The 26,570-nt window shown below is 48.2% G+C and overlaps 1 protein-coding gene across 6 annotated transcripts in view; it reads left to right on the top strand.

Moving 5' to 3' along the window:
• The first annotated feature begins 6,222 nt into the window (after positions 1 to 6,222).
• AGFG1 (ArfGAP with FG repeats 1) overlaps positions 6,223 to 26,570 on the top strand; it is an 85,982-nt gene continuing 65,634 nt past the window's right edge. For 5 of the 6 annotated variants that reach the window (XM_030574908.1, XM_030574906.1, XM_030574907.1 and 2 more), the window contains exon 1: positions 6,224 to 6,441. In XM_030574908.1, the coding sequence (XP_030430768.1) occupies positions 6,275 to 6,441 (167 nt within the window). In that variant the 5' untranslated portion in view covers positions 6,224 to 6,274. Of the gene's footprint in view, positions 6,442 to 26,570 lie in introns of all 6 variants that reach the window. The other variant, XM_030574904.1, reaches the window with a different exon arrangement.

Raw genomic sequence — 26,570 nt, 5'->3', positions numbered from 1 at the left:
ACCAGTCTCTTATATTTCAAACATGTAAGTAACAGCCAGGCAAGGTGTGTTAGTCTTATTTTTGTTTTCTCAACTTGTAAATGTTCCTTTTTGCTGAGAGGATTTTACCTCTGTTTGCTGTAATTTTGAACCTAAGTCTAGAGGGGGTTTCTCTGGGCTTTATGAATCTGATTACCTTGTAAAGTTTTTTTCCATCCTGATTTTACAGAGATGATTTTTACCTTTCTTTCTTTAATTAAAAGCCTTCTTTTTAAGAACCTGATTGATTTTTCCTTGTTTTAAGATCCAAGGGGATTGGATCTGGACTCGCCAGGAATTGGTGGGGGAAAGGAGGGGGGATGGTTAAATTCTCCTTGCATCAAGAGCCAAGGGGTTGGATCGGTGTTCACCAGGAACTTGGTGAAGAAGTCTCTCAAGGCTACCCAGGGAGGGGAAGGTTTTTGGGGGAAAGAGAGTGTCCAGGTACTCAGAAATCTGGATGGCGGCAGTGAGACCAGATCTAAGCTGGTAGTTGAGCTTAGAGGTGTTTATGCAGGTCCCCACATCTGTACCCTAAAGTTCAGAGTGGGGGAGGAACCTTGACATAAGGGCATGGCTACACTTGCACATGTACAGCGCTGAGAGTTAAACCAGCCTTCAGAGACTGCAACAGGGAAAATGCTGTCATGTGTTTACACTATCAGCTGCAAGCGTACTGGCATGGCCACATTAGCAGCTCTTGCAATGCTACGAAGAGCTGTACATTGTGGTAGCTATCCCAGTATGTGAGTGGCTGCAACGTCCTTTTCAAATGGGGGTGGGGGGGTGGAGTGTGACAGGGAGTGTGTTGTGTGTATGTGGGGGGAGAGACAGTGTGTTTTGGGGGGCTGAGTGTGTCAGCATGCTGTCTTGTAAGTTCAGACTGCAGCAATCCCCCCCCCACTCCCAACAACAGCATTCCACACTAATGATTTGCTTTGTCCTAGAGCAGATAAGCATTCTGGATGTCAGAAACAAAGGTTTGAAAGGGGATATCCGCATGCCTGCAGTCGATTTCAAAACAATGAGAAGAGTGGCCACTTGACTTCAGGGGATTATGGGACATTTCCAGAGACCAATCACAGTGCAGTAATGCAACACTTCATCCACACTGATGCCTGGGCGTTTCAGCCAGGGCGCAGCAAGCTTTATGCTTCTTGTGAAGGTGGATTACCAGGAGCGCTCCAGCTGCAAAGGCCAGGCACTCTGGGCTTGGCTACACTGGAGAGTTGCAGCGCTGGTGGTGGCTTTACAGCGCTTCAACTTACTCACTGTCCACACTTGCAAGGCACATACAGCGCTGTATCTCCCTAGCTACAGTGCTACATATACTCTACCTCTGCTTGAGGAATAACAACTGCAGCGCTGTTATTGGCCTCCAGAGGTATTCGGAGGTATCCCAGAATGCCTGTTCAGCCACTCTGCTCATCAGTTTGAACTCTACTGCCTTGGCCTCAGGTGACCTGCCCTTTAAATGCCCCGGGAATTTTAAAAATCCCCTTCCTGTTTGCTGAGCCAGGTGTGGAGTGCAATCAGTAAATCTTTCCAGGTGACCATGCCTCCACGCGCCAAACGAGCCCCAGCATGGAGCAATGGCGAGTTGCTGGACCTCATCTGTATTTGGGGGGAGGAAGCTGTGCAGTCCCAGCTGCACTCCAGCTGTAGGAATTACGATACCTATGGGTAGATATCAAGGGTCATGCTGGAAAGGGGCCATGACCAGGACGCGCTGCACTGCAGGGTTAAAGTAAAGGAGCTGCGGAGTGCCTACTGCAAAGCCCATGAGGGAAACCGCCGCTCCGGTGCTGCCCCCAAGACCAGCCGTTTTTACGAAGAGCTGGATGTGATACTTGGGGGTGACCCTACCGCCAATCCGAGGACTACGATGGACTCTTCAGAGTGGGGAGGGGAGGAGGAGGGGAGGGAGGAGGAAACCGAGAGTGAGGGTACTGGGATGGGGGGAGACACCCTGGAGTCCCAGGAGGCATGCAGCCAGGAGCTCTTCTCGAGCCAGGAGGAAGGAAGCCAGTCGCAGCAGCCGGTACTTGGTGAAGGACAAGCAGAGGTGCGGGTTCCCAGTAAGCGGCTTTTATTTTCGGGATGGAAATGTTTCGGGAGAGGAGGGAGGGTTAGGGCTGCATGCATAAATGTCTAGATGTGGAACAGCCCATTGATGTGGTCTATCACGTCGCGGTAATTGGCCTCAGTAATCTTTTCAAAAGTTTCAGCCAGAGCGTGGACAATGCGCTTGTGCTAGTTTCTAGGGAGAGCCACTGTGGTCCTTGTCCCAGTCAGGCTAACGCGTCCACGCCACTGTGCCGCCAGGGGTGGGGGGACCATTGCTGCACACAGGCAAGCTGCATAGGGGCCAGGGCGGAATCCGCATTGCTGTAGAAGACCCTCCCGCTCTTCCCAGGTGACCCGCAGCAGAGAGATATCTTCCAGGATCAACTCCTGTGGAAAATGTTGGCAGAGTTTAGAAACCCCAGTACAGCCCTGAAGCAATCAGTCCCCCTTACTCACCATTTTGGGGCTCCTGTGGGTTGTGCACTCTCTCTTTGGTCTGGGAAAATTATGCTAAAGTGAAGACTGTAAACTCCTTCACTATGTGAGAATAACTGTCTGAGATATAAACAATGCTGCCTCTCTTAAGTGTTGCCTTTTTTGCCTTTCCACAAGCAACCTTGAGTTCTCGGCTATCCGTGTTATCAACAGCTCAAAGACTACAAAACCTCTGGAAGAAGCCGCGAAAAAGCAAAGACGACCTGCTGCAAGCAGTTATGGATCACTCTGCCAGAGAGAATCAAAAAGTGCAGGCCTGGAGGGAAAGGGAAAGCAGGATCCGCCAGAGAAATGCAGGGGCCAGGAAGAAAAGCACAAAGCAGCTGATATGCATCCTGGCGCGCCAAGCGGACTCTATCCAGGTGCTCATAGCCATGCAGGCAGAGCACTACCGCGCCGCCCCCCCCACCCCAAAGCTCTTTCCCTTGTGCCCCAATGTCAGCTCAAACCCCCCTTCCCCAGCATCCAGGTTCTTACCACCACCAGCCTCCAACACCCGTACGTTTACCAACCAGCCCTGAGAACTACGACCCTTACCCTCTGCACTCAACCCCCATCATCATGCAGTATAGGCATCCTGAAGTGCAGCAGTCATTGCACAGCACTCCAGACAGGACATATTCAAATCTGTGACTGTACAGTTCCCCACCACACCCCTCTGCCCTTTTAGGTTCCCAAAATGTTGTGTGTCTGTCAATAAAGTTATTTTCTTTCCAATAAATGAATTCTTGGCTTTGAAAACAGTCTTTATTATTGCAGAAAGTCAAAGATACCTTAGCCCAGGAAAGAAACAGACACTACAAATCAGCTTAGGAAAAACAGATTCCTACTAACATTGTAACCACTGCACTTCACTCCCGTGCAAGGCACCAAACATTACTGTTGGGTTTCAGCCTCAAATTCCTCCCTCAAGGCATCCCTAATTCTTGAAGCGCTGTGCTGGGCCTCTCTAGCAGCCCTGCTCTCTGGCTGTGCAAATTCAGCCTCCAGGCATTGAACCTTGGAGGTCCATGCCTGACTGAATGTTTCACCCTTCCCTTCACAAATATTATGGAGGGTACAGCACGCGAATATAACCGCAGGGATGCCGCTTTCCCCTAAGTCTAACTTTCCATACAGAGATCGCCAGCGCCCTTTTAAATGGCCAAAAGCACACTCCATAGTCATTCAGCACTGGCTCAGTCTGTAGTTGAACTGGTCCTTGCTTCTGTCAAGCTTCCCTGTATAAGGTTTCATGAGCCAAGGCATTAATGAGTAAGCGGGGTCTCTAAGGATCACAATGGGCATTTCAACGTCCCCTACTGTGATCTTCCGGTCTGGGAAAAAAGTCCCTGCCTGCAGCTTCCCGAACAGGCCAGTGTTCCAAAAGATGCGTGCATCATGCACCTTTCCAGGCCAGCCTGTGTTAATGTCAATGAAACACCCACGGTGATCCACAAGCACCTGGAGAACCATAGAGAAATACCCCTTCCGATTAATGTACTTGGATGCCAGGTGGGGTGGTGCCAGAACAGGAATATGCGTCCCATCTATCGCCCCTCCACAGTTAGGGAAACCCATTTGTGCAAAGCCATCCACAATGTCCTGCATGTTCCCCAGAGTCATGGTTCTTCTTAGCAGGATGCGATTAATAGCCCTGCAAACTTGCATCAAAACGATTCCAATGGTCGACTTTCCCACTCCAAACTGGTTCGCGACCGATCGGTAGCTGTCTGGAGTTGCCAGCTGCCAGACTGCAATAGCCACCTGCTTCTCCACAGTCAGGGCAGCTCTCAATCTCGTGTCCTTGCGCTGCAGGGTCGGGGCGAGCTCAGCACACAATCCCATGAAAGTGGCTTTTCTCATCTGAAAGTTCTGCAGCCACTGCTCGTCATCCCAGACTTCCATTACAATGTGATTCTCACCACTCAATGCTTGTTTCCCAAGCCCAAAAGTGGCGTTCCACGGTGCTGAGCATTTCCGTGAATGCCAGGAGCAATTTTGTGTTGTACGCGTCAGGCGACTCGCTATCATCGTCGGACTCATCACTTTGTATCTTAAGGAATAGCTCAACTGCCAAACGTGATGTGCTGGTGAGACTTGTCAGCATACTCCTCAGCAGTTTGGGCTCCATTTCCCACAGAAATTGCGCTGCACAGAAACCGTTGAGAGAGTCAAGATGGCGCCAAATGTGGACGGAAAAACAGGGATTGCTGGGATGTGAAGCGATGCATCACGGGGCGTTGGGACAGGAAGCAGAATGACCCGCACCCTCTGCCCCCTTCCCACAACCCACGGCGCCAAAATGGGACAAGGATCTCTGTGGGATAGCTGCCCATAATGCACCACTCCCAACACCACTGCAAATGCTGCAAATGTGGCCACACTGCAGCACTGGTAGCTGTCAGTGTGGCCACACTCCAGCGCTATCCCTACACAGCTGTACGAACAGCTGTAACTCCCAGCGCTGCACACTTGCATGGGTAGCCAAGCCCTAAGAGGTTTTACAAGTGAAGTGACCTGATAACACCTCTGCAGTCTAACAAAAAAAGGAGGATTACAAATTGTTTTAATACACCATAAATCCAGTGTTTTTATTACAACTGTGATTGTTAGTGTCTAGCAATGTTGTGAACCTAAGCTCCCAGGCTCACCTTTTAACCATGTTATGTAGGTTTCTCCTGAGGACTGTGATTCAGATATGGAGTGAACATTTTGTGAAAAGTGTTTGCCCACAAGCGACGTGGTGTTTTTGTCTTTTATCATTTTTCTGTGGCAGTTCATTTGACGCCAACAACACTGCAAACATGACAATGACATTCACATTCCCGAAAAACTTCCAGCGAGCCCTGTCTCTGTTTTATGTCAGCAAGCGCTGGTTGCATTCAGGGGAGTGCTGACTGGTAGAAAATTTTCCTTCAAAACTGTTTTTTGATGGAAAGCTGGAGTTTCAGCTAAATGTTACATTTGGGAAAAGTATCTGATTTCTGCAGAAAACGTTGGTATTCAATCAAAATGCCAAACACGTGAAAACCGTGCGTGCGCGCGCTCGGGGGAGGGGGGGTGTTTGCCAAAATGTTTTGATTGTTGATGCTTTGCCAACAAGCTGACACTCTGAAAAAGGTGTTTGGAAATGTGAAAGATGTAATTTTTGTCAACAGTATCCACAGGAGGAAAGCCCACCTCCTTTTAGGCCAGCTCTAGTGGTGCCAGCGAGTAGGTGGGCGACACCCTCCCTCTAAGACACCCATTTGAACCCCTCCTTTTCGCCCTCTCCCCTCCCTGGCCTTTCCTCTCCGCCTCGGCCACTCCATGTAACACCACCAATGGCCAAGTCTTTGTCGGATTGAGATCAGGGAGCTGCTAGTCCCCCCAGGCGGCAGGGGGCGCTGCAGGCAGCCAGCGCACTCGGAGCAGCCTCCCCAGGCCTCGCTCTCCTTGTCCGTTCCCACAAGGCAAAGGTGTCGCGCAGGTTCCGCCTAAGCTCGTTACTCAGCCGCCCCAGGCCCCGTTTCGCCACCGGCCCCCTCAGCGCCGCTTCGCCGGTGCGCGCGGGCCTGGCCCCGAGCCCTCCCCGTGCCGCCGCTCCCGTCCCCCCTAGGCCGAGCGGGGCCCGCCGCCGCCTTCACCCAGCCCAGCCCGGCCCCCTGCGAGCCGCCGCCGCCCGGTGTGTGCGGGGCCCGGCCGCTGCCGGCTTCTGCCCCCCGGCGGGGCCATGGCCGCGAGCGCCAAGCGGAAGCAGGAGGAGAAGCACCTGAAGCTGCTGCGGGAGATGAGCAGCCTCCCGCCCAACCGCAAGTGCTTCGACTGCGACCAGCGCGGCCCCACCTACACCGACATGACGGTGGGCAGCTTCGTGTGCACCTCCTGCTCCGGCATCCTGTGAGTGCGGGCCGGGGGGGCTGGGCAGAGCGGCCGGGGGGCAGGAGGGTCCCGGCTGGCTCTCGCGTGGGGGGTTTGCCTCGCGCGGGTGATTCTCTTGCGAGTGCAATTTCCCTTCCTCCTCCTCCTCCGTTGTCGGGGGGTGGCGGCGGGTGGGCTGTTGTGCGAAGCCGGTAACCGTTGGTGATCTCGCAGGGCTGTTGGAACGTATCCAGCAACGGTGCTTAGTTTGCTGTGGAGGATTGAACCGGAGAGCGGCCTGGTTCCCCTTCTCTGGGCTGGATTTTACTACCCTGCTCACCCTCTTCCCCCCCCCCCCATATTTTAGTGGCAAAGAACGTGAGAAATTAGTTAGCCTCCTGCTTTAGTATGTTCATTAAATTCCTTTTCTGGGTATATCCCCGCAACTCCTTTAACTAGGCTTTTGCTTAATGCTGTAGTGTAACACGCTTAGTGGTTCATTATTTTAGCACTTGGAATATGATTATACAAGACTAATAATGTGGATTAGGGGAGTTAGGTCCTGATCTTGTAAGCATGTGTTCATATGAATAGCTTTATGACCCGAACTAGTGAAAGCTCTTGCAAGATTGAGTCCTAAATCACTTACATTTTTTAAAACTAAAAATATAGAAATTGTTAGGTAATAAAGCAAGTCCTCACTCACCTCTCCAACACCCGAGGTTGCTGCGGAGTTGGAATATGGGCCCACAATTCTGTCAGAGACCAGACACAAATGCGTTGATCAACGGGCACACACTACCCCAAAAGCTTTAGAATAAGTGTGGCCCCTTTATTAGGGGTGGGCATCAATATTTATACACAGAAGTAAACAAAGTGATTAACAAAAGATAATGGTCATGCATAATCAATCAAGATTTTACAGGAAGAGCAAGTTTAACAAGTAAATGCATAGAGATAAAGGCTAATGGCTACTTGAGGAAGGGGGTGTCATGAGTAGTTTGCAGGTCAGTGCTTTGTTCAAAAAAGGTTCAGAAAGGATTATGCAGAGACGGCCAGTCTGGGTGTTTTTTGGCTCCAAAGTTCACCAAAAGTTTAGACCCAACATTCCTCCATTTGTAGCTTTGAGATAACTATTAATCAAAAAGCTACACCCTATTTCAAGATCTCAAGGGCCGCTTGGCAATTTCAGCCTGGGCCAATTCGAAGAGAGTAAGGCTTTTAGCTGAAGTGGGAAAAGAATAAACTGACTTACATGAGTTTATGAGGGAGGGGACACACTGAATACATCAACACAGTATTATAAGGACTACCATGGCCCCAACAACACCCACCAAGAGGTTTTTAACCCACCCAAATCCGGGCAGCCAATTCCATAAGGCTCCCCACCAATCATAAGGTGGCTGGCCAGAGGAGTAGTTTTTAGCCATTTCCCTTAGGTGTTTGGTACGTTGAAAAGTGTCAGAGTAGGTGTCATTTACAAAAACACAGCATTCTTCATTTATGAGGGCGCAAGTTCCTCCCTGGGCTGCTAACATCATATCTAAAGCCATTCTGTTTTGCAAAGCCAACTGGCGCAGCTGGGACATTTCCCCGGCCTGGTTTTCAAATAGGGTTGCAGTTTCATTGGTCAAAGATTCTAATAGTCCCTGTAGACGGATGATAGCACCCTTCAAGCTAGTGTGACCAGCCCACCGCTGCCAGGACAAACCATCACGGAGATTAATATCTCTGTCAGTTTCACGGATGTTACGAACGTGGGGAAAATGAGGGGGGGTGAGGGAGATCCGAGAAGGCGGTGCTAGCCATGCCAAATAACATGACCCTGCCCAATCAGGGGAGAGGAAATAATAAGCCTTGGGCCCGCACACCCAGTATGTTCCATATAATGCGTTTTGGGTATTCCATTTCTCAAAGTAGGAGGTAACCCACCGCCCGTTGTACCACTGTTCCCCTGGTAACGCAGAGGGGTCGTTGTGTGAACTGCAGAGGCACAATTTGGTAGTGTTGTCCTCAAAGGGCAGTGTAGTACTGCTTGAGCAGTTGTAGAAGGCAATTGTGTATCCTTTAACAATTAGTTGGACACCCTCGAGCTCTGAGCAGGGCTTTTTAAAAACTGACTCTGAAAACCTGCCCCTCCATGAAAAAGTTGAAAAGGTTGGATCGGGGTGAGGGATCCACATATGGGATAAGTGGGATGCGCAAGGCTTGAAGCCAAGATTTTTACTAAAGGCGGTGCCATTAAAATATATGTTGCATTTACTTGTTCCCACAAAAGTTGACCCTTTTTCTTTAACAAAACACAGTGATCCTGTTTGATTGGTTACCCTGAGATATTTGTTAATTGGCACTTCTGTTTTGTCCCATGTAAGATTGGGTTGGACTGGATCTTTTATTCTAGTCGGTGGCATCCAAGTCATATTAGCAGTGGTTAGGGGAATGGGTGTGAAGGGGAGTCCCTGTGCTGCATTTACTGGAAATTGAGTACATACCCAGCAATCACTTCTATTTCCTAAAATACGAGTTTTAACCTCATGGGAATATCTAATAAAAGCATTATCTTCATAAGCAGAAAATAAACTGAAAAAGCATAAAAAACATACAGTTGTCAAAATAAAGGGTCCTCTCATTTTTTTCGAGTTAATTTAAGTCTAATGTCTGAGAGAGGTAAGCTGGTCCACTGGTCGAAGGCAGTGTCCTCAGTGGTGACAAGAGCTGCTGGTCCGTCACTGTGGTCCACTACGGCTGGCTTGACGTGGGAGTGGTGGATCCAAGATTTGCGTCCTTCCAGGAACACTGCAGTCTGGGTTGTCAAAAGAACCTGGTGGGGTCCAGTAAACCTTGGCTGGAGGGTGTCGTCACGAACGAACTTTTTGGCCCAGACGAAGTCCCCTGGTTGGAACGGGTGGATTTGTTCCTCCAGCGGCACGGTCTGGGAAAACTGCGAGGCTTTCCAAAGGGTACGGAGGCGAGCCTGTAGGGAGAGAAACTGACACGCAGTCATATGATCCCCTCCCAATAGTGAAACATCAGCACGTGGTAGCGCCCCGCCTTTGAAAGGGGGGTGTCCATAGAGCAGTTCAAAGGGGGATAATCCCAATGCGCGGGTTGGGCGAGTACGAAGGTGAAACAGGACCAAGGGAAGTACCTGAGGCCACTTTAATCCTGTTTCCTGACAGTATTTAGCCAATGTAAACTTAAGTTCCCTATTCATACGCTCAACTTTCCCGCTAGACTGGGGGTGGTAGGGTGTATGAAAGGAGTGTGAAATGCCCAGTCCTTGTTCTAAATGGCCAAGGACATGACCAGTAAAGTGAGGTCCGCGATCTGAGTCGAGCACAAGAGGGATGCCAAAACGGGGTACAATATCTCTAAGGAGAATCTTCGCCACTGTGGCAGCAGTACAATTAGCAGTAGGAAAAGCTTCGACCCAGGAAGTCAGAGGGCAAACCAAAACAAGGAGGTGCTTTTTTCCAAAAGCCTTTGGCATATCTGCAAAATCAATTTGAAGATGTTGAAATGGAGCAGCAGGCGGAGGTCTTCCACCCTTAATTTTGTTAAGAGGTGGAGCAGGTCCATTACGCTGACATGTGCTGCATGCTTTCACTATTGATAGGCAATAGGGTTGAATGCCTGGAGCATACCAAAAGCGAGCGATAGTGTCCACGAGGGCGTGCGTGCCGTAGTGACCCCCTTTATCATGGTGCCAGCGAACTGCCACAGGGTATGTGGAGCGAGGGAGGCAGGCTCGGCCATCTGGCATAAGCCAGGTCCCTTTGACCAGAGTGGCCCCGAGGCTTTCCCATGATTTTAGTTCAGCAGCGGGTACTGGTACGGGGTGCGGTGGAGTAAAGGAGGAGGTTGCAATAGCCAATGTGGGCATGGCTAAAGGTAAGGTGGCAGCCTTCTTGGCGGAGGCGTCAGCCAGGGCATTCCCACGGGTAACGGGGCTGCTATCTTTAGTATGGGCCCGGCAGTGAACTACAGCCAGGACGGAGGGTTTTTGGAGGGCGTCCAAAAGCTTGTGGATGAGGGGGAGGTGCTGAATGGGTTTACCGGCAGCTGTCTGGAAACCTCGAAACTTCCAGAGGTGGATATGACAATGCACAACTCCAAAAGCATATTTGCTATCAGTAAAAATGGTAACGGTCTTACCAGCGGCCAACTGGCAAGCTCGGGCCAGGGCATAGAGTTCAGCGGCTTGGGCTCCCCAGTTGCCTGGCAGTGAGGCGGCCTCTTGAATGTCCCATTCAGAGGTGACAGCATAACCAGTGAAACGCTTGCCATCAACATAGAAGGAGCTTCCGTCCGAGAAGAGGATGCAATCGGGGTTGTCCAGTGGCACGTCAAACAGGTTGTCTCTTATCTGTAAGATGCTGGAAACTACTTCCACACAGTCGTGCTGGTCCTGGGGGACTGGCAGGTCAGGAAGCAAGGTAGCTGGATTAAGGGGTCCACACCTTTCAAAAATTAGGTTAGTGTCTTCTAAGAGTTCGGCCTCTAGCTGTTGCTGACGATGGGCCGAAAAGACTTGGGTTGTGCCCCTACGCAGAAGGGCTGACAAGGCATGAGAGGTCCAAACCGTGGTAAAATGACCCAGGGTTAGGCTCTTTGCCTTTGTGATCAGCAGGGCAGCTGCTGCCAGAGTCCGGGTGCAGGATGGGGTTCCCTGAGCGACAGGGTCGATTTGCTGAGAGTAAAAAGCAAGCGGGAAATGGTGGGGCCCGCTCAGCTGGGTAAGGACACCACTAGCAATTCCGCCTCTCTCGTGGACAAAAAGGTGAAAGGGTTTGCTGTAATTGGGGGGGCGGAGAGACATGGAGGAGGCCACACTGTCCTTGAGTAACTGAAAGGCTTGAATAGTGTCCGGGGACCACTGCAAAGGGTCAGGAGCAAGGTTAGCAGTGAGTCGGTGGAGCGGTTTGCTTAACTCCCCGCAGGACGGCAACCAGGGGCGACAGAAGCCAATTAATCCTAAGAAACCTCGAAGTTGTTTCTTGGTGTTCGGTAGAGGGCAGTTTTGAATAGTCTTTATGCGGGCTGGGTCCATCTGTCTTCCTTCTGGGGTTAACAGGAAGCCCAGATATCGGACCTTCTGTGAGACCCACTGAATCTTTTTAGGGTCTACCTTGTGGCCTCTGGTGTGTAGGTATAATAAAAGTGCCTTACCATCGATGCGGAGGGCAGCTTCTTCGCGATTACCTAATAGGATGTCATCTACGTATAGGACCAATGTGGATCCCTGCGGACTGGTGAAACCTTCCAAGTCGTGGCGGAGGCACTGGCTGAAAATCGTGGGGCTGTCTCTGTAGCCTTGAGGAAGTCGTTGCCAGACATAACTTTGTCCCTCCCAGGTGAAACCAAAGAGATACTGAGAGTCTGGGTGCACAGGAATGCTGAAAAAAGCTGATTTTAAGTCAATAACAGTGAACCACTCAGCATCCCAGGGGATTTGGCTGATGATAGTAGCTGGGTCAGGAACTACTGCATGAAGAGGGACCACATACTGATTAACAACTCGTAGATCCTGTACAAAGCGCCAACGAACAGGGTCTCCGTCCTTTTTAGGAGGCTTTTTGACAGGCAGTATAGGGGTGTTACAGGGAGTGCGCTGAGGGCGGACTAGCTTTTGTGCAATGAATCCCTCAATAATGGGGCGGATGCCCTCCCGGGCTTCCAGCGACAGGGGGTATTGAGGGACTGACGGGGGGGTTAAGGAAGGCTTTACCTGAATCCTTACGGGCTCTGCCGAAAGGAGCAGGCCAACATCAGTGTCAGAAATTCCCCAGAGGGTTGAAGGCAAGTCAGTGAGGTCAGGGGAGAGAGAGGGGGGTGTTTCCCAATTACCCTGAGTAGGGGCCGAATCTCCTAACACTGTCATCAATAATCCTACCCCTTCAGGAGTGCAGGTTAAAGTAGCCTCAAGCTTACAGAGTAAATCCCGGCCCATCAAAGGGATCGGACAAGCTGGGGAAAAAAGAAAACGGTGAGAAAAACATTTATCAGCATAAATAACATTCAAAGGCAAAGTGAGTCCCAGAGACTGTGGGTTGCCCTCCACCCCAGTCGCAGTTTTAACCTCAGAGGATAGCCAGGGAGAGGGGGCATGATTTAAAAGAGAGAAAGTAGCCCCAGTATCAATGAGGAAAGAGACAGGCAGTCCCTGGACTGAAAGGGTTAAACGAGGCTCTTCGCTGGGAGGAGAGAAAGTGAGAAAGGAGCCGGCTAAAGACATTAAGGAAATAAGACCATCACATTGTTTGCCTTCGCCCCCGGGGTACCGTCATTGAGGAGGCTGAGTTTGCTGCGGCTGCTGCTGTTTTCCATAGTTGATCCAGGCCTGGGGGATGGGCTGAGCTGGTGGTGCAGGGGTGTATTCCTCACTTGTGTAAGCATCTGCGGATGCAGCCAGACCTTCTGGGCGTCCCCAGGGGCATTCACGTTTAAAGTGACCAGGCTGTCCGCACTGAAAACAATTTCCTGATGGCTGGGGTCGCCAGGACCCTCTTCCCCGGGCACCCTGGAATCCCCTGCCACGGCCACGGCCTTTGCCTCGAACACCACCGTGAAAAGCTAAAGCCATCAGCTTATATTCTTCCTTTTTCTCTTTCTTTTTACTACTTTCCCTTTCTTTCTCCCAGGCAAAATCAGCTACTTCCAACACTGAAGTGACTGACTCACCTCCCCAACCAGGGCGAAACTTTAAGAAGTAATCCCTTACAGGGGGCACCGACTGATTCACAAAAAATGAAATAAGAGTAGGGTGGTCTGCTTCTCTCTCAGGATCCATCTGAGTGAACATTCGGGCCCCCTCCAATAGCCTCGACCAGAACTTTCTGGGCGGCTCATCAGATTCCTGCCGAATCTGCATGAACTTAGCCTGATTAGGCGAGCGGCGAGCCATTTCCTTGAGTCTCTCTAACAATCGCTCTCTATCTGTTCGCAGCTGAGTCAGCCTTAGCTGAGTCCAGTCTAGGGGATTCCAGCCAGCGGCCAGATCCCGCCTATCCATCCAAGTAACATTAGCTGCATTGCTATCTCCCCATGTCCTTTCTGCCATCCACAATCTACTACGTTCTTCTCCAGTCAAAACTCTACTTAACAACTGATCCACATCCGTATAAGTAGGATTATAACTTAAAAACAATCTTTCTAGAAGTTCTATGATCTTTCGGGGATTTTCCCCAAAAGACCCTGACAACTGTCCCCACTCTTTCAAATCCCATTCTAGCCATCCTTTATATTCCACAATACTAGCATGTTGCAATTGTCCATCATTGCTCATATAAGGTTGATCGTGCACCTGTAAAGGCATCTCTATAACCATACTTTTATTATTCGCAAGAGATTTGACAGAGACATCCTCTAGGCTATCCTCAGGGGGGGGGCATGCACCCTGCTGTACCTGCTTGGACCTAAGCCTAGTAACTACTCCTCCCGAGGTTGGCCCCTCCAATTCCTCCTCATCCTTCTGCACAAATTCCAATCTGGGATCCTGCAGATTCCCCTCTGCTACAAGGAGAGAGTTCCCCTGCGGAGGAGGAATAGGGGCAGGTGCAGAGGGGACCAGCTGACGAGTCAAAACACGCCGTGGTCTACACCCTTCATCGAAATAACCTGGAGGGGGTTCACTCTCGGGAGAGTACCTGACTGCCATAATTTTTAAAGATTTCCACAGCTCTGCTGCTGTGTCCCAACAAAACCAGTAACATAACTGTCCCGGATGGTCTTTTTCGATCTGGCTCTTTACTCCTCTTAAGGCAGCCTGCTCGAAAGAGCCATACGAAGGCCACCTCATCTCCGAGTCGGCCAATACCGCGGTATACCCAGTCCAATTCCTTACACATAGTGTGTACAACTTCTTCCTAGACATTCCTGTCTGTACTGGGAGTTTCCCTTCATTCCATAACTTATTTACAATCCCCAACGGACTCTCAAGAGGCACGCTAGTCCCTTGACCCATGGTGTCTGACAGGAGCCCTCCAACTGGCGTTTACCCTGCTGTCCAATACACGACCTCTCAATATTGAATTGGCTAGGAGAAATCTCCTGTGGCGCCTTGCCAATTCATATATGAGTGGTCTGACCACTGGACAGAGGTACCGCACCAGAAGGAATCCCGGACGAGCCCCCAAATTGTTAGGTAATAAAGCAAGTCCTCACTCACCTCTCCAACACCCGAGGTTGCTGCGGAGTTGGAATATGGGCCCACAATTCTGTCAGAGACCAGACACAAATGCGTTGATCAACGGGCACACACTACCCCAAAAGCTTTAGAATAAGTGTGGCCCCTTTATTAGGGGTGGGCATCAATATTTATACACAGAAGTAAACAAAGTGATTAACAAAAGATAATGGTCATGCATAATCAATCAAGATTTTACAGGAAGAGCAAGTTTAACAAGTAAATGCATAGAGATAAAGGCTAATGGCTACTTGAGGAAGGGGGTGTCATGAGTAGTTTGCAGGTCAGTGCTTTGTTCAAAAAAGGTTCAGAAAGGATTATGCAGAGACGGCCAGTCTGGGTGTTTTTTGGCTCCAAAGTTCACCAAAAGTTTAGACCCAACAAAATCATATTTAAAAAAAATTAGATGGATGTTTTGGGAGGAAGGGAAGTAAACCTTACTCATTTTCATGACTATTTTTCTCAAAATAATGGAAAGATTAACTCTAGAATAAATACTGGCAAAGTACCTGTTAATAGTAAAGTCAATTATTGTTTTTGCTTTAATACATATTTTAGTTCATAAAATTGTCATGATGAGGAAGGACAGAATTTGCGGAATGTCAAGTTGTCAAATACCTTTGCTTATTTAAATGAGTTGATTTTCTTCTCCTGGATTAAAGTTTAAACTGTAGAAAGTACAGGAGATAATTTGGTAGAATTTTCATATGATGATGGTAACTTTATCTTTAAGGAGAACAGGAGTATTTGTGGCACCTTAGAGACTAACAAATTTATTTCAGCATGAGCTTTCATGAGCTACAGCTCACTTCTTCGGATGCATAGACTGGAACACACAGACAGGAGATATTTATATATACAGAGAACATGAAAAGGTGGAAGTATGAATACCAACAGGAAGAGTCCAATCAATTGAAATGAGCTATCATCAGCAGGAGAAGAAAAACCTTTGAAGTGATAATTAAGATGACCCATAGAAGGTATGAGGAGAACTTAACATAGGGAAATAGATTCAATTAGTGTAATGACCCAACCATTCCCAGTCTCTGTTTAGGCCTGAGTTAATTGTATCTAATTTGCATATTAATTCGAGTTCAGCAGTCTCTCTTTGGAATCTTTTTTTTGAAGTTTTTTTGTTGCAAAATTGCCACCTTCAAGTTTGTCACTGAGTGGTTAGAGAGATTGAAGTGTTCTCCCACTGGTTTTTGAATGTTATGATTCCTGATGTCAGATTTGTGGCCGTTTATTCTTTTTCTTAGAGACCGTCGGGTTTGGCCAATGTACATGGCAGGGGGCATTGCTGGCACACGATGGCATATCACGTTGGTAGATGTGCATGTAAACGAACCCCTGATGGTGTGATTAGGTCCTATGATGGTGTCACTTGAAAAGATATGTGAACAGAGCTGGCATCGGCCTTTGTTGCAAGGATAGGTTCCTGGGTTAGTGGTTTATGTTGTATGGTGTGCGGTTGCTGGTGAGTCCAAAGTTACTGGAAATGAAACTCTGTTGAAATTTCAAGAATGTCTTCCAGTTGCTGCACCAAAATACAGCATTATTTATGAATTGCTCTGCTTACACCTGTGTTGTACAAATAATGGACCCAACAGCACTCTAGATCTTCCTTTGCCCCACTCCCTCTGCCCCCACCCCAAAGGCATGTGGATGAAATCAGAAGCATTGAAGAGCAGTCGGTTTTAAAGGATATTTTGTAAACTCATCTGTGTAACTTTAATCATATTGGCTTCAGTGAAACTGCCCAGATAAAGCTTTGCATGTGCAGATGTTTACAGGTTTGAGTCTAAAAGGAAGGAAGCAGTTTGACAATGTTTAGGCAGTAAATATTTCATTCGATGACTTGAGTTTGTATATTGAATTCAGAAATCCAAATAACCAATGCCTACCCCTTTATATTTAATGGTAATGAAGAAATGGGTATCGGAGGAGGGATGTATGCACGGGTGGAGAGAGAGCTATTGTAAACTAAGTGTCTTGGTAGCTTCGCTTTCTTTAAACAAAGTGAACAAATCAGTTCCATATTGCATTTCTTTTGAATAAGCTGCCTTTTAAACCACTAGGCTCCTAATTAATCTTACTTTTCCTATTCTCTTCATTGTGTTTTGCACAGATGTCTCTTCACATGTGTATACTTGTGTGAAGGCCATTCAAAATTGAAAAGTGAGCTCAGATTGTGGAACTGTGAACAGGCTTTAGAGTTGGATATACACTTGGTCCCTAAAGCAGCCCAACTCAAAGTAATAAATTATCTGTGCTTATATTCAAAACTGTTTTAAGATACTGTACATAAGCTTAATGACTGCATACGTTCCTTCTGCTTAAACTGACAGCACACTTAAATTACTCATAACAATACTGCTTTTAATTGGCATGCTGGCTATTTTAAATAAACATGAGCACATGTGATATATAAAAATGACTTCAGTTGGGATGCAAGTTGGGATCCCTTCTAGATCACCAGTCTAATATAAGATGAAGGATTCACTCACACCAAGTCAAACTGCAGGATATGGGCTGCTAGTTGTCTAGCCACACTGGTAGACACTACGCATACATACAAATGTCTGAAGAGAGAGAGATATCCTTTGAAGGAGAGCTTCTTAGTCTTGATATATGTTAATTTTTACTTTATTAGAAGATTAAGTCATTGCCCAGTGTTTCTAAATATACAATGTGTGTTTAAAATCCGGAGGAAGTGGCAACTATTTTTACAAATAGAGTAAATAGCAATTAAAAGGACTTTAAAAATTGTAATGTTTTGTTTGAAACAAACTTATTCATAGATTGTAGGGCTGGAAGGGACTTCGAGAGGTCATCAAGTCCGTCCCCTGTCATAGCAGGACCAGGTACTGTCTAGACCATCCCGTATAGACATGTATCTAACCTACTCTTAAATATCTGCAGAGATGGAGATTCCACAACCTCCCTAGGCAGTTTATTCCAGTGTTTAACCACTCTGACAGTTAGGAACTTTTTCCTAATGTCCAGCCTAAACCTCCCTTGCTGCAGTTGAAGCCCATTGCTTCTTATTCTATCGTTAGAGGCTAAAGTGAATGAGTTTTCTCCCTCCTCCTGATGACACCCTTTTAGATGCCTGAAAACTGCTATCATGTCCCCTCTCAGTCTTCTCTTTTCCAGACTAAACAAACTCAGTTCTTTCAGCCTTCCTTTATAGGTCATGTTCTCAAGACCTTTAATCATTCTTTGCTGCTCTTCTCTGGACCCTCTCCACTTTCTCCACATCTTTCTTGAAATGCGGTGCCCAGAACTGGACACCGTACTCCAGTTGAGGCCAAACCAGCGCAGAGTAGAGCGGAAGAATGACTTCTCGTGTCTTGCTCACAACACACCTGTTAATGCATCCCAGAATCATGTTTGCATTTTTGCAACAGCATCACACTGTTGACTCATATTTAGCTTGTGGTCCACTATAACCCCTAGATCCCTTTCTGCTGTACTCCTTCCTAGACAGTCTCTTCCCATTCTGTGTGCGTGAATTGATTGTTCCTTCCTAAGTGGACCACTTTGCATTCGTCTTCATCCAGTTTACCTCAGACCATTTTTTCAGATTGTCCAGATCTTTTTGAATTATGACCCTATCCTCCAAAGCAGTTGTAATCCTCCCAGTTTGGTATTGTCTGCAGACTTAATAAGCATACTTTCTATGCCAATATCTAAGTCGGTGATGAAGATATTGAACAGAGCCGGTCCTAAAACAGACCCTTGCAGAATCCCACTTGTTATACCTTTCCAGCAGGATTGGAAACCATTAACAACTACTCTCTTGAGTACAGTTATCCAGCCACCCACCTTATAGTAGCCCCATCTAAGTTGTATTTACCTAGTTTATTGATAAGGCATTTGATACGGTCTCGCATGATATTCTTATTAAAGTCTAGGTATACCACATCCACTGCTTCTCCCTTATCCACAAGACTCGTTATCCTGTCAAAGAACTTAGCCTTGAACTATTTCATTTTGGTTTATAATTTCTTCATATATCATGTATTCTGGATGAAGAAAAAGCCATAATAGTTATCATGCAAGAACCTGTCTATATCCAATTATGCTTTCTTTCCAGAGTGAGTTAATATACTTAATGCTGATACAAGTAACACTTGTCTAATAGCTAGGACTGTTGCTGGTGTTGCCCTAAGGCAGGGGTGGGCAAACTACACCCCTCAGGGCTTTGGATCCGGCCCGCAGGATTGCCCCCCATGGTGCCATGGGCTTGTGCCGCTCTCAGAAGCAGCCCTTGGGTGGGGGGGGGGGCAGAGGGCTCCATGTGTGTTGCCTTTGCCTCCAGGCATAGCCCCCCGCAGTACCTATTGGCCGGGAATGGGGAACTGTGGCCAATGGGAGCTTTGGGGGAGGTACCTGGAGGCGCGGCAATGCCATTCGCATGCAGAGCCCTCTGCCATGCCCCCCCCCTCCCCGCCCCCGGGGCCACAGTGCCTCCTGGCCAGGGCCAGGGCAGGCATGCAGAGAGCTGCTGCAACCCTGGAGCTGCTTTAGGTAAGTGGTGCTGGGCCAGAGCTTAAACCCCCTTACCCCCCAACTCTCTGCCCTAAGCCCTCTGCCTGCACCTCACACCCCTCCTGTACCCCAACTCCCTTCTCTGAGCCCCCTCGTATACCCCACACCCCTCCTCTGCCTCAATCCTTTGCTCTGAAGCCCCTTCCTGCACACTGCACCCCAACCCCCTGCATGCAGTTCCCCCCCCCCAGATGTGGCCATGCTGCCACCACCATTCACCTGAGAGACCGGCCCCCAGGAGCTCACAACCCACCGCCCAGAGCATGGCAGCGCAGCAAGTGCATTGAGGCTGTGGGGGAGGGTCTGGGGCTAGCCTCCCGAGCCAGGAGCTCGAGGGCCGGGCAGGAGGATCTTGCAGTCCGGATGTGCCCATGGGCTGTACTTTGCCCACTTCTGTGTTAGCTTCTGCATATGACCTCATTCAAAATTACCCTAAAACTTCTGGAGTTCAAATCGTTTTAACACCTACTGCAGTGGTTGTGATTTGGAATTATTTACTGTAGAGCTTTATTCATGCAATTTTTCACATAATCTGTTTCATACTCTACAGGAACAGATACAGTTCTTCCTATGTTCCAATTTTAATTTTTGTTTTTTACTACTGCTTCAAAGGGTACTTCCTTTGTAGTGTAGTGAGACAGTTATTTCAAATCTAAAGTGCATTGTGCAATGATGGAACATCAGGTTCTTATTCTACAGAGTGAAGTGGCCATAAATTTTGGTTCAGATATTACTTTGGAAGAGGGAAATTACGTATGGGAAATTATGTATTATGTAAATAGTGGGAAAATATATGCTTAGGGTTGTTTCAGATATTATTGTCAGCATTAAACTTTTAAAGCTGATATTCAGTTACCTTCAGAAGATTATCCCGAAGTTTGAAGTGTAACTGTATAGATCATATTTTATTTTCTCGAAGACTGATAGAGAAGAGCAGTGCTATATATTTAACAGCCTCCTGTCATCTTTGGTAATTAAGGTGTAGGAGAAAATAAACTTGCAGTGTAAACTAGGTTTAATCCAAATGGCTGATCTTAATTGCTGTGCACTTCCAACTCTCTCCAAAATAGTCTTATTAGCTTGCTCAGTGTCACAGAAGATGTTTCTTCACCATGGTCCCAAGTATGCTTTTGTTCTGAAAACATTAGTCTTGACTTGATAGTTAAAGCTGAATTTTGTACTTAAATCAGGAATTAAAACTATGTATGAATGGTACAGGGCAGGGATTCTTTTTTTTGTTCTGTGGACCACTTGAAAATTGCTCAGGATCTCAGTGGACCACTTAATGATCCTTCCAAATGTTGTTTGTACCGTTAGCTAATTATTGTAAAGTGCTTTGGATAAAAGTGCTATATTAAAAAAAAAGTTAACATTTTTTGTTGTACAAATAAAAGCAATGACTCTTGTTTTAATATCGGTAGTCTTACTTTTCTAATGCGATGGATGTGCTCTCTCCCCCGATGCAGCAGCCCTCGAGCTGGGGCTGGGAAGGAGCAAGGGTCTCTCTCCAGTAGCTGCAGCCCTGGAGCTGGGGAAAGTCATCTTTAGTGGAGTCATGGCTGCGCACACCTTAGAGGGAACTATCCATGGATCACCTGAATGGAGCTTGTGGACCTCTGGTGGTCCGTGGACCACAGTTTGAGAACCACTGCCCTAGGTAATTTGTTTCAGTGTTTAAATATCCTTACAGTTTTTCCGTAATGCCTAATCCAGAGATGCTCAGACTGTAGTCTGCAGATAGTTCCCTCTAAAATGTGCGCCTGAGCGGTCACATACAAGAGAAGGAAGGGCCACCCACCTAATTAGTGGAGCAGCACTAGGATGAGTCCACTAAATAGGTGCCTGGACTCTGGAGAAGACACACATGCAAGGTGAGATGGTGGCCTTGAGGGGAGGGAATAGGTAGAAGGGGGCTGTTGGGTGAGAAACGCGGGGTGGGTGGGAAGAATTTGGCTGCGGTGGCCAGAGAAAGAGGTGACTTTTCCTGCCGCCGGAGAGAGACAGCCCCTCCTTCCCAGCCTCAACTCTGTCACTGCTGTGGCAAGGGAGAGACCACCCCTGCTCCTTCCCAGCCCCAGCTCAGGGACTGCTGCAGCGGGGGAGAGTGGGTAAGACTACTGATATTTTAATGAGTTGTGTGCTTTTTTTGTAGAACAAAAAAATGTGTTAAAGTTTTTGTTTTTGTTTTTGTTTTTAATATATAAAGTGCTTTGGATAAAAGCGCTATACAATAGTTAGCTAACGGTACAAACAACTTTTGGAAAGATCATTAATTGGTCCACTGAGACTCTCAGCAATTTTCAAGTGGCCCGTGGCGAAAACAAGTTTGAGAACCCCTGACCTAGGGAGATTATGAAATCTCCACTATTGCAGGTTTAGACATGTTAGACAGTCCTTTGCTGACAGACGTTTAAGTATTACCTAGACTAGCCTCAGTGCTAATGACCTATTGAGTTCCTTTCTAGTCCTACATTTTTAAAATTCTAATTGGGATTCATGCTCAATTGAACCAAGGAAACCCCTAGTTTTGCATTCATTTATGAGACGAATTTCTCTCTCAGATGAGATCTAAATAGAATTCTCCTACCTCAGATATACTACTTGTATTATAAAGTGGTCTATAATTGTCAGAAACTCAGAAAGATGTTTTAGTATTGACAATGAGACTTTACATTCTGTATGTTATAGATATAACAGTTGTGTGGTTCTGTGGTCTGATTTGGTGGTCTGTAATAGATTCCTCCTAAACTTAAACACTTGTTAGATTTGTTTGTCTTAATATGTGGAAACTAGTGGATTCCATAGGCTAGTAGAACTTGAAATAGTACAGTTAACCCTAGCTCTGTTTTTGGTCCTCTTATTGTTAGAAACACAGCAATGGAACTGCAATGTGTTACATCTGAACAGGCTCACTTGTCACTTTTGGATGACAGTAACACATTAATAAACCCTTTCTACTCACTGACTCTCACTGGTCATTTGTAGTATCTTACAGTAAAAGCTCTTATGTGGCACTTCACCAACCATCAAGCTCTATAAACTGGGATTTCTGATCTGCACTGAAAGTCCGGTTTATAGTGCAGTTGGTGCGGGGCTGGCAGAGGGCTGGGGCATGGGAGGGACTGCGGGGCATGCTCTGGGAGGAAGCTTGGGGCAGGTGGTTGGGGTGTCTGAGGGACCTGGGGTGCCAGATGTGGGTGGGGGTGCTCACCTCCAAAAGTGATGTCCATGAGTACATTTGGTTGGTAGGGCCATATCACCCTCATGGATGGAGCATGGAGCTAGATTTGGCCAGCATCCTCGGTTGTAAGTAGTAGTCTATGTGGGCATGATTCTGACACCTCCAGTGGTTGTGAGGTTTGGGAAGAAATCCTGTGTGTCAGATTTGCTCTCTGTTGTTTCTTGCCAGCTCTGAATCACCATCTGGGAGGGATAGCTCAGTGATTTGAGCATTGGCCTGCTAAACCCAGGGTTGTGAGGTCAGTCCTTGAGGGGGCCATTTGGGGAACTGGGGTAGAAATCCGTCTGGGGATTGGTCCTGCTTTGAGCAGGAGGTTGGACTAGATGATCTCCTGAGGTCCCTTCCAACCTTGATATTCTATGATTCTAAGCACCCCAAAGGCAGCTCCCTGTCCCTGCTGTTGCTATCAGAGGTGTGGCCAGGCGGCTCTGCAGGAATGCTGTCCTTGAGAACTGCAGCAGTGGGAGCTGTCGGGGGCGGTACCTGCAGACGGAGGCAGCGTGTCTGCTTGCAGAGCCGAGCCACCTGACCATGCCTCCACTAGGAGCAGCAGGAACAGGTTGCTGCTTGCGGGGAGATGCTGGAGGTGGGGGGGCCCTGCATCCAACACCCAGAGCCCCCTCCCAGAATGTGCCCTGCAACCTCGCCCCTCCCCCCACTCCAAACTCCTACCTCTGAGTTAACCGGCGCTTTAATATACTGGCACCCCCCTTCTACCAACATGGCAGTTAAAAAAGCTTTTATTGTACTTTTGATTTAAATATTCTATCTTGTTATAGTTGAAAAAATTACACCATTGCTCAGGGTAGCATCTGTCTCTGTCTACTTTAGGTATCTGTATAGCCCCCTTTACCATAGTACCTGAATGACTCACCTACCTCACCTGAGAGGCAAGGAAGTACCATTAGCCTCCCTATGTCTCAGGGTATGTCTACATCTACAATTTTGCAGCACTGGTTGTTACAGCTGTATAGGGCCAGCGCTGCAGAGTGGTCACACTTACAGCAACCAGCGCTGCAAGTGGTGTTAGATGTGGCCACACTGCAGCGCTGTTGGGCGGCTTCAAGGGGGGTTAGGGGAACGCGAGAGCAAACTGCGGGGAAGCAGGTCTCCTTCCCCGCGGTTTGCTCCAGTGTTCCCCGAACACCCCTCCCCCCCCAAGCAGGTCTCCTTCCCCGTGGTTTGTTCTCGCGTTCCCCGAACCCCCGTGCAAGCAGGTCTCCTTCCCAGCGGTTTGCTCCGGTGTTTTTTGAACCCCCCCTGCAAGCAAGTCTCCTTCCCAGCGGTTTGCTCTGGTGTTTTTTGAACCCCCGTGCAAGCAGATCTCCTTCCCCGCGGTGTGCTGTCGCGTTCCCCGAACCCCCCTGCAAACCGTGGGGAAGGAGACCTGCTTGATTACCAGAGAGGCTTCCTCTGGTATGCTGGGATACCTGTTTATTCCACGGAGGTCAAGAAATACTCTGGTGAGTGTTTGCACCTGATGACCAGCGCTGGATCCTCTACACCCGAGTTTCAACGGGTGTACGGCCAGCGCTGCAAACGGGGAGTTGCAGCGCTGGTGATGCCCTGCAGATGTGTACACCTCCTAAGTTGCAGCGCTATAACTCCCTCACCAGCGCTGCAACTTTGTGGTGTAGACAAGGCCTCAGTCTCCTAAGGCCTGGTCTACGCTGGTGGGGGGAGGAGGGGGGGAGATCAATCTAAGTTAAGCAACTTCAGCTGCGCGAATAACGTAGCTGAAGTCGACGTACTTAGATCGACTTACTGTGGTGTCTTCACCGCGGTGAGTTGACTGCTGCTGCTCCCCTGTCGACTCTGCCTGTGCCTCTCGCCAAGCTAGAGTACAGGAGTCGATGGGAGAGCGCTCGGGGGTTGATTTATGGCATCTACACTAGATGTGATAAATCGATCCCCTCTGGATCGATCACTGCCCGCCGATCCAGCGGATAGTGAAGACAGTACCCTAAATGACTTGTCCATGTCACACAGGAAGACTAGCGGATCAGGGTCTCAAATCCACAACCTGGGCTATGTCCAGTGGTTAGGGCACATCTGCTTTAGCTGTTACTGTACAGTGCAAGAAATGACACATACAGATTACCAAGGATATGAAAGATTTTAACATGATTTGCTCAGTTAAATCATTAGTAATTCTGTCCTCCTTTGTGTTTGGCCTTCTTAAAAGACAAAATTATCATATTTAACCCTTTGAGTTGCTTAAAGTGTAGTATTGGCATAGCTCTACCCATACACCCAGATTTTATAGCTACGTGAGGATGCTTGCACACATGCTTTAGACTGTCTTGGCGCTGTGTTGTGGCGCTTTTAATTTCAAAGTCCATAGTTGTCTGAAGTGTGCTCAGAATGAGGTAAATATTCTTACTTTGTTCTCTAAGTGGCCTTTCAGTGGCAGTGTTCACATAATAGCTTTTATGCCCTTTGAATTTCTTTTATATTTTTTTCTTTTCATGCATTTTTAATAGGAAGGGTCTGAAATCGATTTCTAGCTAAAATTTGTCTCTGACAATCACTCTCTTACTATTGATATATTTGAATTCTTGGTAGAATCTGGGAGAGAGGAGGATTCTATGAATCTGTATGTGGGAGTGTAGAAGTGCTGGCCGGGACTCAACCTTCTCTGGGGCGGAAGGGAGCCACACCGGCTCACTGCACACTGCTAAGATTTGGGGAATTGGTCCGACCATGGGAGTCTTTCCTGGTGGTCCTTGCGGTAACTGGAGTAAGCACCATAAGCCCAGGGCCCTGGGTCAGGGCGGAGCAACGATGCATCAGGTGCTCATGCCCTCAGGCAGGGCTAAGCAACCACAGTACAAGAGAAATAAACCCAGGCCCTGGGTCAGGGCGGAGCAACAGTGAGTCAGGTGCTCCGGCCCTCCGGCAGGAGCTGAGCACTGGCAGTAGAAACAGTAGCACTAAGCCCAGGCCCTGGGTCAGGGCAGGGCAGGGCAGCAGTGAGTCAGGGGCTCAGGCCCTCAGGCAGAGCTGAGCAACAACAGTAGGTCCAAGACCTGGGAGGGGGGGAGACTGTCACCCAACTCATGGGTGGCAGAGGGGATGCGGGCCCTCCCACTCCACTGCTTCCCAGCCTGGGGCCCTAGCAACAGCAGAAGACCTGCTGCTGAGTCAGTGGGGATCCTGGCCACAGCACACTGACATGGGCTCTGTTAGTGCTGCAGCCAGACTAGGGTCAGCTGCCCCGGGCTACTTTCAGACTTTCCCTTGAATAGTATCTGGGTCAGGGTGGTGTCCTCTGAGGGGTCCAGCACCATGGGTTCCTCGGGGTAGTGGGCAAGCGGCAGGTCCGGCACCTCCTCCAGGCAGTGAGCGCAGGGCAAGTCAGGCCCGTCCTAGTGTGCACCTTGGGCTGCGGGGGTTTCCCAGTCATGGGCTAGGCTGGAGACATCTGGCCTGTGCAGTGGCTGGCTGGCTGGCTCCCTAGTGAGCTCTGAGGGTAAGCCTTTATGCTTGCCGGTCACCGCCTGACCATCTGAGGGGCAGGCTCCCTAGCTCCACCCACTCCAGTCTCCGGATGGGCTTGTCCCTCTCTGGGGTGGAGGAAAGTCCCACTGCCTCAGTACAGGGTGTGACATTAATGCATAAATACTAAACAAACACCTTAGAATTTTTTTTTCACAGCCATGTTTTGCATTTAGGTTGTTAAGCTCAAAACATTTTTGACTTACAACCACAAAATAAAGTGATCTCCTAATGGTACATTTCCTTCTACTTCTCCACTTGCAGGCACAGACCACAATCACTTTACCACATCCTTAAATCCATCTCCTAGGGATGCCTATGTTCCATTAACACCTTTACCAAGCAACCCCCTTTAAAAATATCAAACTACTACAATAAATATCTACAACTAATAAGGCTGTTAGACTAATAACGCATTATATTTGACAATCAAATATCTCATATCCATATTCATAAGAATGAGACTTAAAAAAAATGCTATTAATAGTAACTGTGATGCAATAGAGCATCCTGCTTGTGGTGGCACAGTGCTGTGTCATGCTAGGGGTTAGAGGTTATGGTCAAAATTTCCTTGTCTTACAGGGGAGAAGGTGCTGGGAGGGTTGCTGAGACAGTGTACTTAGCCTTTGGTAGTGCAAGAGGGTTCCTGAAGCTATGTGGATACCTTCCCTTTATGGATGGGTATATGAC

Source organism: Gopherus evgoodei, chromosome 9 (genome assembly GCF_007399415.2).
Source record: "Gopherus evgoodei ecotype Sinaloan lineage chromosome 9, rGopEvg1_v1.p, whole genome shotgun sequence".
NCBI classification, from domain to species: Eukaryota; Metazoa; Chordata; order Testudines; family Testudinidae; genus Gopherus; species Gopherus evgoodei.
The sequence above is the reverse complement of the archived record's forward strand: the minus strand, read 5'-3'. Positions and strand labels throughout refer to the sequence as shown.